The sequence below is a fragment of the Microcaecilia unicolor genome, chromosome 2 (assembly GCF_901765095.1).
Source record: "Microcaecilia unicolor chromosome 2, aMicUni1.1, whole genome shotgun sequence".
NCBI classification, from domain to species: Eukaryota; Metazoa; Chordata; class Amphibia; order Gymnophiona; family Siphonopidae; genus Microcaecilia; species Microcaecilia unicolor.
Window position 1 is genome coordinate 122019419 of NC_044032.1, and position 20152 is coordinate 122039570.

The 20152-nt window shown below is 46.0% G+C and overlaps 1 protein-coding gene across 4 annotated transcripts in view; it reads right to left on the reverse strand.

Annotated features, from left to right (window-relative positions):
- The window catches only part of POLK (DNA polymerase kappa), a 238105-nt gene that overhangs the window by 108883 nt on the left and 109070 nt on the right, over nucleotides 1-20152 (reverse strand). For all 4 annotated transcript variants that reach the window (XR_003940991.1, XM_030193266.1, XM_030193268.1 and 1 more), the window contains exons 6-7: nucleotides 19818-19971; nucleotides 7940-8191 (exon numbers count right to left, since the gene is read on the reverse strand). Coding sequence is in view for 3 of the 4 variants with exons in the window: in XM_030193266.1 (XP_030049126.1) it covers nucleotides 7940-8191; nucleotides 19818-19971 (406 nt within the window). In the remaining variant the exon portion in view is untranslated. The remainder of the gene's footprint in view (nucleotides 1-7939; nucleotides 8192-19817; nucleotides 19972-20152) is intronic.

Below are 20152 nucleotides of genomic sequence, written 5' to 3' on the forward strand. Positions count from 1 at the left end.
CTGTCGCACTACCCTGGAACTGAGCGACCACTCGTGAGGTTGCATAATCCTGCTCAACCTGTCGGCCAGACTGTTGTTTACGCCTGCCAGATATGTGGCTTGGAGCACCATGCCGAGACGGCGAGCCCAGAGCCACATGCTGACGGCTTCCTGACACAGGGGGCGAGATCCGGTGCCCCCCTGCTTGTTGACATAGTACATGGCAACCTGGTTGTCTGTCTGAATTTGGATAATTTGGTGGGACAGCCGATCTCTGAAAGCCTTCAGAGCGTTCCAGATCGCTCGCAACTCCAGAAGATTGATCTGTAGATCGCGTTCTTGGAGGGACCAACTTCCTTGGGTGTGAAGCCCATCGACATGAGCTCCCCATCCCAGGAGAGACGCATCCGTGGTCAGCACTTTTTGCGGCTGAGGAATTTGGAAGGGACGTCCCAGAGTCAAATTGGAGCAAATCGTCCACCAATACAGGGATTTGAGAAAACTCGTGGACAGGTGGATCACGTCTTCTAGGCCCCCAGCAGCCTGATACCACTGGGAGGCTAGGGTCCATTGAGCAGATCTCATATGAAGACGGGCCATGGGAGTCACATGAACTGTGGAGGCCATGTGGCCCAGCAATCTCAACATCTGCCGAGCTGTGATCTGCTGGGACGCTCGCACCCGCGAGACGAGGGACAACAAGTTGTTGGCCCTCGTCTCTGGGAGATAGGCGCGAGCCGTCCGAGAATCCAGCAGAGCTCCTATGAATTCGAGTTTCTGCACTGGGAGAAGATGGGACTTTGGATAATTTATCACAAACCCCAGTAGCTCCAGGAGGCGAATAGTCATCTGCATGGACTGCAGGGCTCCTGCCTCGGATGTGTTCTTCACCAGCCAATCGTCGAGATATGGGAACACGTGCACCCCCAGCCTGCGAAGTGCCGCTGCTACCACAGCTAGGCACTTTGTGAACACCCTGGGCGCAGAGGCGAGCCCAAAGGGTAGCACACAGTACTGGAAGTGGCGTGTGCCCAACTGAAATCGCAGATACTGTCTGTGAGCTGGCAGTATCGGGATGTGTGTGTAGGCATCCTTCAAGTCCAGAGAGCATAGCCAATCGTTTTGCTGAATCATGGGGAGAAGGGTGCCCAGGGAAAGCATCCTGAACTTTTCTTTTACGAGATATTTGTTCAGGGCCCTTAGGTCTAGGATGGGACGCATCCCCCCTGTTTTCTTTTCCACAAGGAAGTACCTGGAATAGAATCCCAGCCCTTCTTGCCCGGATGGCACGGGCTCGACCGCATTGGCGCTGAGAAGGGCGGAGAGTTCCCCTGCAAGTACCTGCTTGTGCTGGAAGCTGTAAGACTGAGCTCCCGGTGGACAATTTGGAGGTTTTGAGGCCAAATTGAGGGTGTATCCTTGCCGGACTATTTGCAGAACCCACTGGTCGGAGGTTATGAGAGGCCACCTTTGGTGAAAAGCTTTCAACCTCCCCCCGACCGGCAGGTCGCCCGGCACTGACACTTGGATGTCGGCTATGCTCTGCTGGAGCCAGTCAAAAGCTCGCCCCTTGCTTTTGCTGGGGAGCCGCGGGGCCTTGCTGAGGCGCACGCTGCTGACGAGAGCGAGCGCGCTGGGGCTTAGCCTGGGCCGCAGGCTGTCGGGAAGGAGGATTGTACCTACGCTTACCAGAAGCATAGGGACCAGTCTTCCTTCCCCCGAAAAATCTTCTACCTGTAGAGGTAGAGGCTGAAGGCTGCCGGCGGGAGAACTTGTCGAATGCGGTGTCCCGCTGGTGGAGAGACTCTACCACCTGCTCGACTTTTTCTCCAAAAATGTTGTCCGCACGGCAAGGCGAGTCCGAAATCCGCTGCTGGAGTCTATTCTCCAGGTCGGCGGCACGCAGCCATGAGAGCCTGCGCATCACCACACCTTGAGCAGCGGCCCTGGACGCAACATCAAAAGTGTCATAAACTCCTCTGGCCAGGAATTTTCTGCACGCCTTCAGCTGCCTGACCACCTCCTGAAAAGGCTTGGCTTGCTCAGGGGGAAGAGCATCAACCAAGCCCGCCAACTGCCGCACATTGTTCCGCATGTGTATGCTCGTGTAGAGCTGGTATGACTGAATTTTGGCCACGAGCATAGAAGAATGGTAGGCCTTCCTACCAAAGGAGTCTAAGGTTCTAGGGTCTTTGCCCGGGGGCGCCGAAGCATGCTCCCTAGAACTCTTAGCCTTCTTTAGGGCCAAATCCACAACTCCAGAGTCATGAGGCAACTGAGTGCGCATCAGCTCTGGGTCCCCATGGATCCGGTACTGGGACTCAATCTTCTTGGGAATGTGGGGATTACTTAGTGGCTTGGTCCAGTTCGCAAGCAATGTCTTTTTCAGGACATGGTGCAAGGGAACAGTGGACGCTTCCTTAGGTGGAGAAGGATAGTCCAGGAGCTCAAACATTTCAGCCCTGGGCTCGTCCTCCACAACCACCGGGAAGGGGATGGCCGTAGACATCTCCCGGACAAAGGAAGCAAAAGACAGACTCTCAGGAGGGGAAAGCTGTCTTTCAGGAGAGGGAGTGGGATCGGAAGGGAGACCCTCAGACTCCTCATCAGAGAAATATCTGGGGTCTTCCTCCTCTTCCCACGAGGCCTCACCCGCGGTGTCAGACACAAGTTCACGAACCTGTGTCTGCAACCTCGCCCTGCTCGACTCGGTGGAACCCCGTCCACGGTGGGGGCGTCGAGAGGAAGAGTCCCTCGCCCGCATCGGCGAAGCTCCCTCCGCCGACGTAGTCGGGGAGCCTTCCTGGGAGGTGGCCGCGGTCGGCACCGCACGCGGTACTGACGTCGGGGACCTCAACCTGGGCGATGGGCCAGCCGGCGCCACGCTCGACGGTACCGGTGGCGCAAGCACCGCCGGTACCGGAGGGGTAGGGCGCAACAGCTCTCCCAGAATCTCTGGGAGAACGGCCCGGAGGCTCTCGTTTAGAGCGGCTGCAGAGAAAGGCTGAGAGGTCGATGCAGGCGTCGACGTCAGAACCTGTTCCGGGCGAGGAGGCTGTTCCGGGCTGTCCAGAGCGGAGCGTATCGACACCTCCTGAACAGAGGGTGAGCGGTCCTCTCGGTGCCGATGCCTGCTGGGTGCCGAATCCCTCGGCGACCCAGAGCTCTCGGTGCCGACATGGGGAGGCGGACCGGTGTCGATGCTTCTTCGACTTCTTCCGAAGCATGTCACCGGAGCTCCCCGGCACCGACGAGGAGGACGTAGAATCCATCCGTCGCTTCCTCGGGGCCGAGACCGAAGAAGGTCGATCCCGGGGGGGCTGTACCGCAGGAGCCCTCAGGGTAGGAGGAGACCCACCCGAAGGCTCACCGCCACCAGCAGGGGAATGGACAGCCCTCACCTGCACTCCTGACGATGCACCTCCGTCCGACGACATCAGCAGACGAAGTCTCGGTACCACCGACGTCGATACAGTCGCCCGATGCCTCGGCGCCGATGCAGAGGCCCGATGCCTCGATGCAGTCGATGGAGCGGCAGCCAAGGAAGATGGTCCGGACGCTGACGACGTCGATGCACTCGATGCCTCCGGTGCCGATGCCGACGAAGAGCCCGAGAACAAAACGTTCCACTGGGCTAATCTCGCTACCTGAGTTCACCTTTGTAACAGGGAACACAGACTACAGTTCTGAGGGCGGTGCTGGGCCCCTAGACACTGAAGACACGCAGAGTGCCTATCAGTGAGCGAGATTACCCGGGCGCACTGGGTGCACTTCTTGAAGCCGCTGGAAGGCTTCGATGTCATGGGCGGAAAAATCACGCCGGCGAAATCAAAGCTGAAATGGCGAAAATTGAAGCACCAAAATTTAGAGGGAGAAAAATCTCGACCGAGGCCAAAAAAGGCCTACCCCGACAACGAAAGAAAACTTACGGGGCAAAAAAACTGAGAAATACGGGAAGGGCAGAAAACCCGAAAGGGCCTTCCAGAACACTTCCGGAGCGCTTCCCGAACTTTTTTTGAGAAAAAGAGATGAAAAACACGTCGAAAAGGACGCGCGAGGTCGACTCTCTAGGGCACGAACGGCGTAACACGACCGTACCGAGCGCGGACGAAAGAAGACTGGCCGGCTCGAGCCGGTTTCGGGCGGGAAGACGGCCGCGCATGCGTGGTGCGCATGGGCGCGCGAGGACTAGCAAAAGCCTTTGCTAGTAAACTTTCCGATGGAGGGGGCTGCCGAGGACGTCAACCCCATCAGTGAGAACAAGCAGCCTGCTTGTCCTCGGAGAATCCCTAGCATCCAGACTCATCCAAAATAATAAACATTGTTCAATTGGGCCTCACAACAACGAGGACATTACACAGATTAAACTGAAACTATATACAATCTGAATGAGAGTGCAGCCTGGAACAAAATAAAACGGGAACAGGAGGGTGGAGTTGGATTCTTGACTCCAAACAGATTCTACAGCACTGACTCCCAAACAGACTGTTGCATCGGGTATCTTACTTAAGGCAGTAGTGAGATGTGAATGTGTGGACTGAAGACCATGTTGCAGCCCTGCAAAGTTTTTCAATGGAGGCTGACCGCAAGTGGGCTACCGATGCAGCCATGGCTCTGACATTATGAGCCATAACATGGCCCTCCAAGGCCAGCCCAGCCTGGACATAAGTGAAGGAAATGCAATCTGCCAGCCAAATAGAGATGGTGTGTTTCCCGATGGTGACCCCCATCCTGTTGGGATCAAAAGAAACAAAAAGCTGGTCGGACTCTCTGTGGGGCCTTGTCGGCTCCATATAGTAGGCCAATGCTCTCTTGCAGTCCAAGGTGTGCAAGCTGCTTTCGCTAGGATGGACATGAGGTTGGGGAAAGAATGTTGGCAAGACAATCGACTGATTCAGATGGCACTCCGACACCACTTTCAGCAGGAACTTAGGGTGCGTGTGGAGGACTACTCTGTTGTGATGAAACTTAGTATAAGGTGCATCCACTACTAAGGCCTGAAGCTCACTGAACCTACGAGCTGAAGTAACAGCCACCAAGAAAACGACCTTCCAGGTCAAGTACTTCAGATGGCAGGAATTCAGTGGCTCAAAAGGAGCTTTCATCAGTTGGGTGAGAACGATGTTGAGATCCCATGACACTGGTGGAGGTTTGACAGGGGGCTTTGACAAAAGCAAACCTCTCATGAAGCAAACAACTAAAGGCTGTCTAGAGATAGGTTTACCTTCTACACGTTGATGATAAGTACTAATTGAACTAAGGTAAACCCTTATGGAGATGGTCTTGAGACCCGACCCTGACAAGTGTAGAAGGTACTCAAGCAGAATCTGTGTAGGACAAGTAAGACGATCAGGGCCCTGCTCTCAAACCAGACAGCAAACCTCCTCCATTTAAAAGAGTAACACCTCTTAATGGAATCTTTCCTGGAAGCCAGCAAGATTTGGGAGACACTCTTCGAAAGACCCAAAGAAGCAAATTCTAAGCTCTCAACATCCAAGCTGTGAGAGTAAGAGACTGGAAGTTGGGATGTAGAAGCGACCCTTCGTTCTGAGTGATGAGGATAGGAAAACACTCCAATCCCCACGGTTCTTTGGAGGAGAATTCCAGAAGAAAAGGGAAACAAATCTGTCTCAGCCAGCAAGGCACAATCAGCAAAATACTCCACATGGAAGTGCTGAGCCTGTGTATGCCTCAGACATGAGGAACCATGTCCATGCCTGGAATGGCGCAGAAATGCAGGCTCGCCTCTAGACTGCAGTGAAGCTTCCTCTACAGAGGTCAAGGGCATACCTGCATGGGCAGGTGTCAATGCTGACGCCTTATGTGGCACTGGCGTCAGTGACCACACCAAAGGGTTGAGAAGCTCACAGGACAAGCAAAGATAGAGTAATGGCTGGTGCAAGTGCCCCCAGTGCTAATGGATTCTGCATCTAAAGAACATTACCAATTGGTGCAAGGCCTGGATCTGTTCATCAAGGGCCGACATCAATAAAGGCTGGGACGCTAGTTTGTTGTTGGCAGAAACTGGGTCCTGGCTACCAGGAGACTGGTGCAAAGGCACCTCATCAATAGAGGGAGAGCGCTCTTCCTGGTGCCGAAGCTTCTTAGGCACCAAAGTCTTTGATGCCCTGAAGCTTACAACACCGTGCCATCAAGGAAGACCAATGCTTGTGCTTCCTGTCCTTCGCCCAATTCCAAGCATCGACGTCCCTCGGTGCTGACGTTGAATTCACAAGCCTCCTTGGTATCGGGTCTGACGCTGACCTGTCCCAGGGACCCTGCACAGTGGTCAGCGCAGAGGCAGGTGGAGACCCGCTTGATCCACGTCCACTCCCAGTGTCAGATACAGGTCTGGTAGCCATAGGGACCAATGCTTCAGATTCCGGTACAGACGCCGAGGCTGATACCAATGCTAGCATAGACAGTTTGGACCTGGCTCCAAAAATCTTTTCTTTTTGAACCTCTCTGGACCTCTGGGCTCTTTTCTGCTTATGTAAACACAGTTAAAATCGTTACAGTCTGACCCAAACACTAGATACATCCAGGAATGGATGTCAGCCCTAGAAATGGTCTGACTACACCGGATACGGTGCTTGAAGCAAATGGGAACCATAGAGGACATGGAAGGAAAAATGGCAGAAGTAAAATCAAACGGCTCAATGGAAAGGAAAAAAGGGGCACAGCCCACCCGAAAAATACTCGATGTATCTCAGCCATTGCTCAGGACTAAGTGGGCCTCTAGAGCTGAAAGTGGGGGGAAACTTAAAGTGAGGGGAAAGTCCACTAAGAAATTAAGGGAGTATATACTCGACAAAAAGATAAGGGGAAAAAACCCATGAGGGAAGGTACCTCAGGAGAAACAAACCTCTTCTCCGAGAATAAAGAAAGACCGCTGGTCCTGCACTCATGAGTCAGGTGGGAAGGCACCAGCGCATGCGTGGTGGCAGCGCGGACTTAAACTCTTAAAGGGATAGTAAGCTAGGCAGTGTTTGTGCACCGGGCTCCATGGATGATGTCATCTACATGTGAGAATTATATGGCCTGCTTATCTTCAGAGAATATGCTTTCCTTTACATATCGTTTTTAGTGCCCTCCTCCACACTCTGCCCATCTGGGAAATGATGCTTGTCTGTTGAAATGTTTCCCGAGCCCCTCACAGACCCTACTCATGGGGACACAGTTCCTGCTCTGGACAAGCACAGGGAACAATTTATGTTCCTGTCCCAGGAACAGCTTGGCCAGGAGGATGCCAGCAGCTCCAAAATTAGGGAGTCACATTACTGCTGCCATTTTGCGAATACCCCCGTGCTTGCAATGCCAACATGTACATTGTGTACATGCACATATGTACATGACAGCAGGTCCAGATAACTGGATGCCCTACTGCATATGAATGCTTACTTTTTTTTTTTTTTTTTACAGTATAGGTGCCTATTCTGCACACTCTCTATAGAATACATATGTACTTAATGATGCTGCCATTTAGATGCATCCCTATTTAACTAAGCGCCCTTTAAAGAACTGCTCTTATTATGATCTAAGTCCTCCAAACTGACTATCATATCTTTAGACAACTGGCATAATTCAGTCACATTCCCCGTTAACAGTTTCTTAGTCCTTGTGACTATCTGCCATATATCCTGTAATGAAATCTCTGACATTGAGGATTCCCCAAAATGATCTATTTGAGGAACAGACACATCTTGAGGTAATTGCACATGCCCCCTATGCTGGTATTTTAGTCATTTATGTATGTTGTTGGTGCCCTCCTTATAGAATTACCCCCATAGAGACCATAGCAAAACTGGAAATAAAGTCGTGGCTTCCCTGACATCATTGGCCAGCTATGCTCAAGCCAACAGTGGAAAAGTTTCACTCTGATGGGAAAGCCTTGGTTTCATCTTACTTAAAATTGTACTTAACATTTAATATTATTTGCAGATATTAATCAAAAGGGTACCTGCACTCGCTGTTAGTGTAGTCTTTTGCTCAATTCTAAACCGAATTTCTTTCACAGTTTCTTCAGCTGATGTTCCAAAGACAATGGCATGCTCCGCCAAACTTGGGACTTGTTGCTTTGCAAAATTAAGCTCATGCATGCTGCCATTCTCTTCATCTGCAGGCAACGTATTGTCTTCAAACAGCACCGGAGATATAGAATGCACGTGCAAACTGCTCTCTACCACTTCCTTCATATGGTCTTCTTTTTTACCTGCATTACAAAAGGTTTACAGTTGTTGACTATGACTTCCTTGACACGATTTATAGCTAAGAGAATATTTTAAATAATTTGAATTGGGCTGTATACTGCCATACAAATAACCTGGATTTGATTTCTGAGTCAGGTCTTCTACTTCTTAGACCAGCTGGGGTTGGGAGTCCCAGTCAATGTGCATTACTGATACCTGATGGTTGATTTATGAGCTCAAGCTTGTAAGATCACATAAGAACAAATTAGATAAGAACAAATCTGAGTAATTTTTTTGACTGGGTGACCAGAGAGTTGGATGGAGGGAGAGTGCTAGATGTGGTGTAGTTAGATTTTAGCAAAGCCTTTGACACAGTTCCACAAAGTGGGTTAGGAACTGGTTCAGTGGAAGGCAATAGAGGGTAGTAGTAAATGGAGCTCATTCTGAGGAAAAGGATGTTACCACTGGTTCTTGGGCCGGTTCTTTTTAACATTTTTGTAAGCAATATTGCTGAAGGGCTGCCTGGTAAGTTTTGCCTCTTGGAGGATGATATTAAAATCTGCAATAGAGTAGACACACCTAATGGTGTGGATAACATGAGGAAGGACTTAGTGAAGCTAGAGGAATGGTCTGGAATTTGGCAGCTTAGAGTTAATGCTGAAAAAATGCAGGCTCATACATTTGGGCTGCAAAACCCCGAGGGAACAGTACAGTTAAGGGGGTGAAGAACTTTTATGCATGAAAGAGCAGTGGAACTTGGGTGTGATCATATGTGATGATCTTAAGGTGGCCAAAAAGGTAGAAAAGGCAACGGCTAAAGCTAGAAGGATGCTTGAGTGCACAGGAAGAGGAATGGCCAGTAGGAAAAAGGAGGTAAAAATACCCCTGTATAAGACTCTGGTGACACCTCATTTAGAATATTGTGTACAAAAAGATATAAATAGGATGAAGTTGATCGAGAGGGCAGCTACTAAAATGGTCAGTGGTCTTCATCATAAAGCGTATGTGGACAGACTTAAAGATCTCAATATGTATACTTTGGAAGAAAGCGGGAGAGGGAATATATGATAGACATTCAAATACCTATGTGGCATAAATGCACAGGAGACGAGTCTCTTTCAACTGAAAGGAGGCTTTGGAACATGAGGGTATAGGATGAAGGTGAAAGGAGACAGACTCAGAAGTAACCCGAGGAACTACTTCTTCATGGAAAGGGTGATGAATTTGTGGAACGGCCTCCTGGTGGAAGTGGTGTAGATGAAAACAGCATCTGAATTCAAGAAAGATTGGGACAGGTACATAGGATCTCTAAGGGAGTGATAGAAAGAGTAGATAGCATGGATGGGCAGACTAGATAGGCTATATGGTTTATGCCTACATTTTTCTATCTTTCTATGTAACAAAGATATACCAATAGGTGTAGTTTGAACAATATTGGGAGAAGGCAAGGGGAGGTCAGATTAGAGGGTGGAGGGGTGCAAAATTCCTCCCCAACTCCCACTGGCATGCCGCCTTCCTGAGAACTCTCCCCTGGTTTTTTTTAAGTACCTAGCAATTCCTCTGCCTGCTTCTCATAGGTACCATCTGCCACCTTTCTTCATCCTATATCTCTGGTTCCCTCCTGGATTCTGTAGTCTGTTCTCAGCTGACAACAGGAGAGCGGCGCTAGTGACAAAATGGGGAGACATTTCTTTGACCTGCTCTTCCTGCTGCCAGTGCCTCTTATGCCTCATTCAAAGTTTTTTAAACCACATGGTATACTGTTGAAAGTATGAAGTACTATGCTGGCCAAACAGCTGATATGAGATGGTGAATCACCTGGTAGGGAGAAGTGAATGCTAGGAGAGGAGGGATGTGGGTGCTGAGGAATGAACAAGAAAAGTGAGAGAAATTCGAGAGAAGAGCATGAAAAACTAAAGGAAAAGCAAAACAAAATATATGGGACACAGGAATGAAATAAGCAAAAGAAGAAAAATGACTACTGAATGAAAAACATCTAGTGGAAAAGCTGAGTTAATAAATGGTTAAGAGAAAAAGGACATTTAGAAATTGAAGGGGGAGAAGAGAAGGCTACAGAAATGAGAACTGGAAACCTAAATATGTATTTATTTGGATTTATTTACCACCTTTTTGAAGGAATTCACTCAAGGCAGTGTATAGTAAGAACAGATCAAATATGAGCAATAGGCAATTACAGCAGTAAAATATTCAAATAACAATACAAAGTATGTCAACACAATACGTAATAGAACATTTTAATTGATAGTGAAGGGTAAGCAAAAGTGGAACATATAGATAAGTATGAGAGTAAGAAGAGTTAGAAAATAAGGTGACATTTTAAAAAAGTTGCACATGAGGTCATAGAGATGGTTAAATATTATCTCAGCTAGGGTAGGAGTGGATAAATATGTCCTGCTGCAGTATATGCAGCCCGAGTCACTCCTTGTGTGTGAGTGAGACTAACAAGTTAGTTACTTCTTCCATTAAAGACCTGGTTGAAGAGTCAAGTTTTCACCTGCTTCCTGAAGTAGAGATAGTCTTGTGTTAAGTGGAGCCTTTCAGGCAGTGCATTCCAGAGTGCTACTCTGGAGAAGGCTCGCTTGCAGGTATCACATCCTGTAATGTCTTTTGGACAGGGTGTGGTTAGTGATAGTCCTTGAGAGGACCTTAGTGTCCTTGGCGGTATGTAGAGGATCATCCTATTCTTCAGGTACTCAGAGCCATTTCCTTTGACAGCCTTGAAGATCAGACATAGAGTTTTAAATTTAGCCCTGTATTGTACTGGTAGCCAATGAGTTTTTGCAAAAATGGTGTGACAAGATAAGGAAACAGAAAAAAAAATAGAAGGATCAAGAAAAAAAAAAGGAAGAAAATGAGAATAGAATATCAAAAAATCAGGGCTGGTTTCTAGGACAAGCCAGTGAGCACTGGCTCAGGGTGCCCAAGGCTCAAAAGTGCAGAAAACCTGCCTCACTGCTGGCCCTTCAAAGTGGCAAGAACAGACTTCTTTGCTCTCGCCACTGTGCTCTCTTTCTGCTTTGTGCAGTGCTGTTGCTGGCACTGCTGCTGATTTTAATGCAAGAATACAGAAAGTTCTGATTCTCACATTTAAAATCAACAGTGGTGTTGGCAACAGTGCTGGCACAATACAGAAGACGAACACCGCTGCAGGAGCAAAGAGCACAGTTCTTGTTGTGTGAAGGTTAATGGTGGGGGAGGAGAGACTGACAGGAAGAGGGTTGATGTTGGTGGATGCTGATGCTGGGGATGGGACTAGGCTGGGAGAAGCAGACTGAGGAGAGCTCTGGCTGGAAGGGAGCTGATGCTGGGACTGGGGGCAGCTAGGCCTGGAAGACAGCTGATGCTGGTGGGCTAGGACTCAAAAGGGATTTATGCTGCAGGGGTTGGGACTGGAAGGCCAATGATGTGGTCCATACTACAAGTTTGGCCCTGGGATGGGGGCACAGAAGCAAAAGCTGGCACAGGGCCCTGTAGCTCTTTGAGCTGGTCTTGCAAGAAATACAAAAAGTTTGAAAATATTTTATTGAAATGATTTGCTGCAATTGAACAGGTTGGGGAGTTGAAGCTGGCTGGGTTGGGCCTAGGGAGAATATATATGTGTGTGAGAGATGAAGTAGTGTGGTGGCCATGTTAGTCTGCTTGAATGTACCAAAGGTCAATAAATAAAAGTATATCCCTCTTCCACTTCCCCCCCCCCCAAAAAAAAAAATAAAGGTGATACATTTCTTGAGTAGTTTTCAGAAGTTAGACCCCCTTCCGTATGTCAGATAAGAATGATAAGAATGATTAAAGATGGTTAAATCCACCAGCACTGCCATCTTTTATTCATTCTGTTTTGACCTGCAGAAGGAAGGTGTTAACTCTTGAAAGCTAGCTGAGAAATGTATTAAGGGTCAGCTGGTGGCTCAGTTGGTGACAGCTGTGTGGAAAGTTTCCAGTTCAACTGCCAGGTTTGGAAATATTCTTCCCAGGTTATCTGGGGCAGAGGATGCTGCAAAGGCAGTATTCAGAGCCCCGAGAGGTTCAAAACTCTGCTGCCCGTCTCGTCTTCCGCCAGGGTCGCTTTACTCATACTACCCCTCTCCTCAAGTCGCTTCACTGGCTCCCTATCCGTTTTCGCATCCTGTTCAAACTTCTTCTACTAACCTATAAGTGTACTCATTCTGCTGCTCCCCAGTATCTCTCCACACTCGTCCTTCCCTACAACCCTTCCCGTGCACTCCGCTCCATGGATAAATCCTTCTTATCTGTTCCCTTCTCCACTACTGCCAACTCCAGACTTCGCACCTTCTGTCTCGCTACACCCTATGCCTGGAATAAACTTCCTGAGCCCCTACGTCTTGCCCCATCCTTGGCCACCTTTAAATCTACACTGAAAGCCCACCTCTTTAACATTGCTTTTGACTCGTAACCACTTGTAACCACTCACCTCCACCTACCCTCCTCTCCTCCTTCCTGTACACATTAATTGATTTGATTTGCTTACTTTATTTTTGTCTGTTAGATTGTAAGCTCTTTGAGCAGGGACTGTCTTTCTTCTATTTTTGTGCAGCGCTGCGTACGCCTTGTAGCGCTATAGAAATGCTAAATAGTAGTAGTAATAGTAGGGTTCTAGCCATTGCAAAGATTTGTGCCTAGATGGCTGATTAAGAGGAGCTCATGTCACTAAGTTTCAAAGGAAGCCATGCTACGTCTCTTCTGGCCTATGATGATTGCTCTGGTGATCCAACTAAAGAGCATGTGTGTGTGAAAGAACCCTCACCTCAAGCAACAGATTGCTTTTAGTCATCTGGGACCTGTCTTCTTCTTATACAAGTTTTATGCGACCTATTATATCCTGCAGGGGGGCAGAGCCTCAGCAGGACCTGGGCAACTTGCTAGTCCCAAGCTGAATTTCTGTGCTTTGCTGCAGCCATTACCAGAGCGTGACATCAGGGTAAGCATCCTGGGGCCGATATTCAGACTACGGGAGGTAGCCAGGCTGTCTCATGAGGTCAGCGCTGAGCCCAGATATTCAATGCCAGGCCATTTCTGGTGACTGGCATTCAAAACCATTTAACCAGCCATGAATGACACCTGGCCGGTTAAATGGTACTTAGCAGGTTACCTGCTGATTTTCAGCGCATTGCTGGATAAGTTTGGTGACCACATTTGGCCACATGAATATCTGGTTTATTTTTGGCCTGCTCCAACGTAACCGGCCAAACCGGTATTCAGCACTAGCCGGTTAAGATGGAACTGGCCAAAGACATACAACATATTCATGTGGCCAAATGTGGTCACCAAACTTATCCAGCAATGCGCTGAAAATCAGCGGATAGCCTGCTAAGTACCATTTAACCGGCCAGGTGCCATTCATGGCTGGTTAAATGGTTTTGAATATTGGGGGTTTATTTGATTCCTACCCCAAGTGTCAGCACTATATTTGTGGGGGGAATTGCACCCCCTCGCTCCACAAATTTCACCCACAGATATGTCATATTGGGTCAGGTCAAAGGTCCATCAAGCTAAGCACCCATCTCTGACTAGCCAATTCAAGTCACAAGACCTCAAGATGCAGAACCACTCATATTAAGAGAGAAGCAGTGGTTCTCTCAAGTCTGCACAGTTTAGTGGCTTACGAAACTTTTTCTTCTTTTCTACTCTACCTATACTGTCTTGACTACATCTTCCAAACCAAAACCAAAATTCCACAGCTTAAGTGTATACTGAGTGGAAACATAAGTTGCTTACCTGTAGCAGGTGCATTCCTTGGATACAAACCCTCACAGGATGGCTGGCTCCAGTGACCGAACCTCAGCAGAAAGCTTCTCTAGCTTAAAATATACTCAAAGCTTTGGAGTTGATCAACTACATATGTGCACTTCCTGCTTCTCATTGTTGTGTGAGATTACCTCAGCCTGTATGTTTAATGAGTAGAATACAACTTCTTGGGGAGGTGGGTGGGTATGTGAAGACTTGTATTCTGTTGTCTACAAAGAACACCTGCTACAGGCAAATAACTTGGTTTCCTTTGAGGACAAGCAGGATAACAAGTCCTCACAGTATAGGATGCCCTAGCTACAGTCTGCCTTCAACATAGGATGCCCTAGCTACAGTCTGCCTTCAACAGAAAAATGGGAAAACAACAGGTAGATATCAACATATTTTTGGTGGCAACTAGCCTTTTGCATAATCTCTTTTTCTTTCTTTTTTGGAAGGAAGCCTGAAAAGAAAAGAAAAAAAGAAACTGGCCAAGGAGAAATGGAGTTGGATTCTAATCCCCAAAGAGATTCTGGAGGATTGACTGGCCAGGAATCTTCATAAAGTAGTGGGCTGTGAATGTATAAACATATGTCCATGTTGCAGTCTTACAAATTTCCTCCGTGGAAACTGATCTCAAGTAGGCTATCAATGCCACTATAGCTCTGACATTGTGAGCTGTAACATGACTCTGTGCTTGTGTACAAATGAAGAAAAAGCACTCTGCAAGCCAATTACATAGTGTGTGTTTGTTGAAGACAGCCCTACCCTCTTTGGGACAAAAGAATCAAAAAGCTGTGTGGACTTTCTAAGGGTTTTAGAATGCTCCAAACACAAGGCCAAGGCTTTCTTGCAGTCCAATATGTGCAATGCAATTTCACCTTTGTGGCCATGAAGTCTGGGAAAAAAATGTTGGCAGGATGATACAGTAGTTAAGATGGAAATCCAAAATTAGAAAGAAACTCGTGATGAGTGCGCAAAACCACCTTATTGTTAAATAATTTAGTATAAGATGGATCAGTTACTAGAACCTGGAACTCACTTATTCTGAGCACTGAAGCCACCACCACCAGTTCCCACCATCAAAAACAAGACTTTCCAGCTCAGGTATTTCAGTTCACAGGTATTGTGCAGCTCATAGGGAGCTTTCATCAGCTGGGTTAATATCACATTCAGGTCCATTGACATTGTGGAAAGCTTCAATAGAAGTGGCCACAGGAAGTCTCAGCAGCTGTTTGATTCAGCAGCAGCAGACAGGAATAAGTAGGCCACTAGACCACCAGTGTTTGTTAAGGTAGGTCCAAGGAGGGTCTACAGGGTGGTCTGGCAGTCCGGGGTCCAGGTCTCTCTGCCGGGGATGAAGGGCGATGATGCAACCTGTTTTCTATGTGTGTGTGGGGGGGGGGGGGGGGGGGGGGGGGAGGTCACCCACCTTTGTGCTCTTTTGAAGGTAAGGACCACGGTCCAGACCCAAGGACCAAACGGCCCAATAACGACGCCACGATCCCTTTCTTGGTCGGTGATTCCTTTTTTTTTTTTTATTTTATTTATTTAATTTGACAATTTACACGAATATACATATTGTATCAGGAAAAACAGAGATAGTAAAATTCAAATAAAGAATTCTCTTTCATAAACCAAGCAATTATACATCATAATTTCTACTCTTCCTTAGACCACTACATGTGGGGGGTTAGTCTTTTAACCAGGAGAACATAAGATATATATAATAAAGAAAAATGGCCTGACTCATATTCTACCCTCTTATCCCTTGTTAACAGTATGTTCAAACTATGTTGGATTCACATTGGAGAGCTTTTTCTGTTCCAGAAAAAACTTTAATTGATCTGGTTCAAAAAAACGTATTTTACATTCAGATATTTGGTTAAACATTTACATGGGTACGCCAACAAAAAAGTGGCTCCTAAAGCCCTGGTTTCTTCCCTCAGTGATAGAAATACTTTTCTCTTATCCTGTGTAGTCTTTGTAACGTCCGGAAATATCCAAAGCCTTGAGCCACAGAAAATCTTCATAGAATTCTTAAAGTATAGTTTTAATAATGAATTCTTGTCTTGTTCGAAGACAAAAGAAATTAAAGTGTTTGACGCTGAGATATCACTGACAAAGATTGTTCCAAGAATGCTGTTAAATTTTGTAAAATATTTCCAGCTTCAACTTGAGTTTCTTCCCTCAATTCCCCCTGACTTTTCTTTTGCAAGGAAATATAAAAGATTTTGTTCAATGGAGGTATAAGTGAAGGGGAATATTGCAGAATCTCAATTAAATATTTTCGAAATAGTTCCATTGGAGCAATGCCATCTACCACTGGGAAATTCAAAATCCTTAAATTTAAAAGTTTATTATAATTTTCAATTTGCTCTATTTTCCTCATCATCAACGTTTTATCTTTTATTATAGTCATATTAACTGCTTTCAGCGTTGTTAAATCTGTTTCAATTGACTCAAACTTTGTTATATACTCAATTTTTACTTTCTCCACAATTTCTGTCAAGGTATTTACTTTACTCACTAGAAGTCTGGTCTCCCGGGCAGTATTCGTCACTATTTTTGTCAGGGCCTGAATAGCCTTCCAAATTGAATCCAACGTTACCACCGGTGGGGTTGTTAACTCCAAAGATAATTCCTCTGCTCGGTCTGGGGTGGCGCCGTCATTTTCGGGCCTGTCTCCGTCGCCTTCCGATGAGATCAGGTCCAACATCCCCCCTCTCTCACGAGCAGGACACGGCGGGGTGTTAAACTCCGGCGGTGAAAGAGATGTTTCAACAGCCTGGAATGGTGTCGCTCCTTTGGCATCATTCACAGCGGCTTGCACCACGCCGGTTCCTCTAGGGCAACTCGAAACAAAACGATCCAGCGTTGTCTGGAGAGGCGTAGAGGTGAGGAGCACCGACGGCGTATTCCTCACCACGCCTTTTCTCTTAGTGTGAGGCATTAGATTTTTCTCCGATTTGTATTTTCAAGGAAAGAGAACAACATCCAGCAGCACCAGAGCGTTCAGCCTCGAGTGTGAGTCGCCATCTTGGACACGCCCCCGGTATCATGGTCGGTGATTCCTAACATGGAACCTTGCATTACGTAGCTATAGTTTGGGTTTCTCTTTCCCACATGCATCACTTTGCACTTGCTCACATTAAACGTTATCTACCATTTAGACGCCCAGTCTCCCAGTTTCGTAAGGTCCTCTTGTAATTTTTTCACAATCCTCTCGCAATTTAACCACTTTGAATAACTTTGTGTCATCAGGAAATTTAATTACCTCACTAGTTACTCCCATCTCTAGATCATTTATAAATAGTTAAAAGTAGCGGTCCCAGCACAGACCCCTGAGGAACCCCACTATCTACCCTTCTCCATTGACAATACTGACCATTTAACCCTACTCTCTGTTTTCTACCCTTTAACCAGTTTTTAATCCACAATAGGACAGTACCTACTATCCAATGACTCTCCAATTTCTTCTGGAGCCTTTCATGAGGTACTTTGTGAAATGCTTTTGAAAATCCAGATACAAAATATCAATTGGCTCGCCTTTATTCACATGTTTGTTCACTCCTTCAAAGAAATGTAGTAGACTGGTAAGGCAAGATTTCCCTTCATTAAATAAACATGTGGATAAAGGTGAGCCGATGTAGTATATCTGGATTTTCAGAAAGCTTTTGACAAAGCTCCTCATGAGAGACGCCTGAGAAAATTAAAAAGTCATGGGATAGGAGGCAATGTACTTCTGTGGATTGAGCATGGCATTGAGCCTGCCATGAGTGGGAAAGCGCGGGGTACAAATGTAACAAAGAAAAACCAGAGGGCATGATTAAATGGACATTTTTCTCAATGGAGGAGGTGAATAGTAGAGTGCTGCAGGGATCTGTACTATGTGCTATTTCAAATATTTATAAATGATCTGAAAAACAGAATGATGAGAGAGGCGATTACATTTGCAGATGACACAAAACTATTCAAAGTTGTCAGAACACAAGCGGATTGTGAAAAATTGCTGGAAGACCTTAGGAAACTGGAAGACTGGGCATCCAAATGGCAGATGAAATTTAATGTGGACAAATACAAAGTGATGCACATTGGGAAGAATAATCCAAATCATAGTTACCAGATGCTAGGGTCCACCTTAGAAGTCAGCACTCAAGAAAAAGGTGTCACTGTAGACAATACACTGAAATCTTTTACCCAGTGTGCAGTGGCAGCAGCCAAAAAAGCAAACAGGATGCTAGGAATTATTATAAAAGGGTTGGTAAATAAGACAAAGAATATTATAATGCCTCTGTATCACTCCATGGTGTGAGCTCACTTTGAGTATTGTGTGCAATTCTGGTTGTTGTATTTAAAAAAAGATATAGCAGAATTAGAAAATGTTCAAAGAAGGGCAACCAAAATTATTCACGGGAACGAATTTCTCTCATAAGAGGAAAGGCTGCTCTTCAGCTTGGAAAAGAGATGGATGAGGGGGGATATGACAGAGGTCTACAAAATTCTGAGTGGAGTAGTATGGGTAAATGTGAATAATAAGACTAGGGGACACTCAATTAAGTTATATGGTAATACTTTTTAAACAAATGGGAGGAGATATTTTTTCACTCAATGAATAGTTGAGCTCTGGAACTTCTTACCAGAGGATATGGTAACAGCGGTTAGCGTATCTGGGTTTTAAAAAGGTCTGGGCAAGTTCCTGGAGGACAAGTCCATAGTCTGCAATTGATATAGAAATGGGGAAAACCAGTACTGTCCGTGGGATTGGTATCATGGAATCTTGATACTATTTGGGATTCTGCCAGGTATTTGTGACCTGGATTGGTCACTGTTGGAAGCAAGATACTGGGCTATATGGATCATCACTCTGCCTTAGTATGGCTATTCTTATGTACTGAGCTAATGAAAAATATAAAGGAAACTTGAAATGACCATGAACCCTAATTAATGTGGCTAATGGGAAAACCAGAGACATTATATGACACAATAGGATTTACAGAATATAAACATGAGAAAAATCTCAGAAATCAACTGTGAAAAATATCACTAGATGCAAACTATGAGGGGGCACAAAAACTATGATGGAGCACAAAAAAGTGTGACCATTCAATTCTGTGTATAAATGGGGAGTGGTGAGGTCCCGCTTGACAGTGGTAGGCAAAAAGGCATGCACGCAGTTAACTCGCTCAATAGCTTAGGTAAAGCTGGAAAGCTGTTGCCATGCAGGCCTCTTTCAGATGAAATCACCCACATATCTAAATCTTGCTGTGCCCAGAGAAATTTCTATAGGGAAAAATAAACATATGTGGAAGGGACTTATTTAGGAATTTGAACCTTAAAAGGGAACTTCCTTCTTTCATCCTTGCTGTCAAATCTGAACAAGAGACCCATGTGGTCTCAAACACTCATACTCAACAATTTCTTATAATTATTCAGAATAAAGGAAGCATAGCCTGTAAAGAGCTATTTTTTCAAGATTAATACAGCTATCAGAATTCATATAACTTAATTACAGTTTGGGTACAGTGAGACTCATGGAAATAAACATACCCTATCCAGTGCCACATACAGCATGCAGAAGAGGGGATTATTAAGCTCACATAGAGGACATCTCCTGACTCATATTTCAATACCTTAGCCTCAGGCTTCCTCCTACACAAGTTTGGTCCTCAATGAAAATTAACAAAACTTGTCAAATATGAACAATTTCATCTCCTTTCCATTCCCATACCCCCCCCCCCCCCCCATCCACTCCCTTCAAGAAAACAAGGACTGGAAATAAAGGGTATAAAAGATGGTAGGAAAGCTCTGATAGATTCCAACCTTTACTCCTTAAAAAAAGGAAAAATAATTCAATTAAAAAAACCAAACAAGTAAAATACATACTATTCTCTGTAGTGCTGTCTCTTCTCAGGAAATACGTTCTTTTTCCTTTGGACCAATTTAACCTTTCCTTCAAGTGCTCTGTTAGGTCGATATAGGCTTCATCAAGGCTCAGAGGTAAAAAGTTAAGATCATACTCCACTAGTATTTCTCTAACCTTGTTAACCAAGAAATAAGATCTTTAATAAATTTGCAATAACAACAGTTTTGAATTTAACATTATTATATGAAAAAAATGGACAACTGTCATTATTCAGGACCTCACTTTTGAAATCTTTGCTGAAGAGAAAATTATTTGTAAACTAGGTCCAATCTAATAACTGATCCAGGTAAGAGCA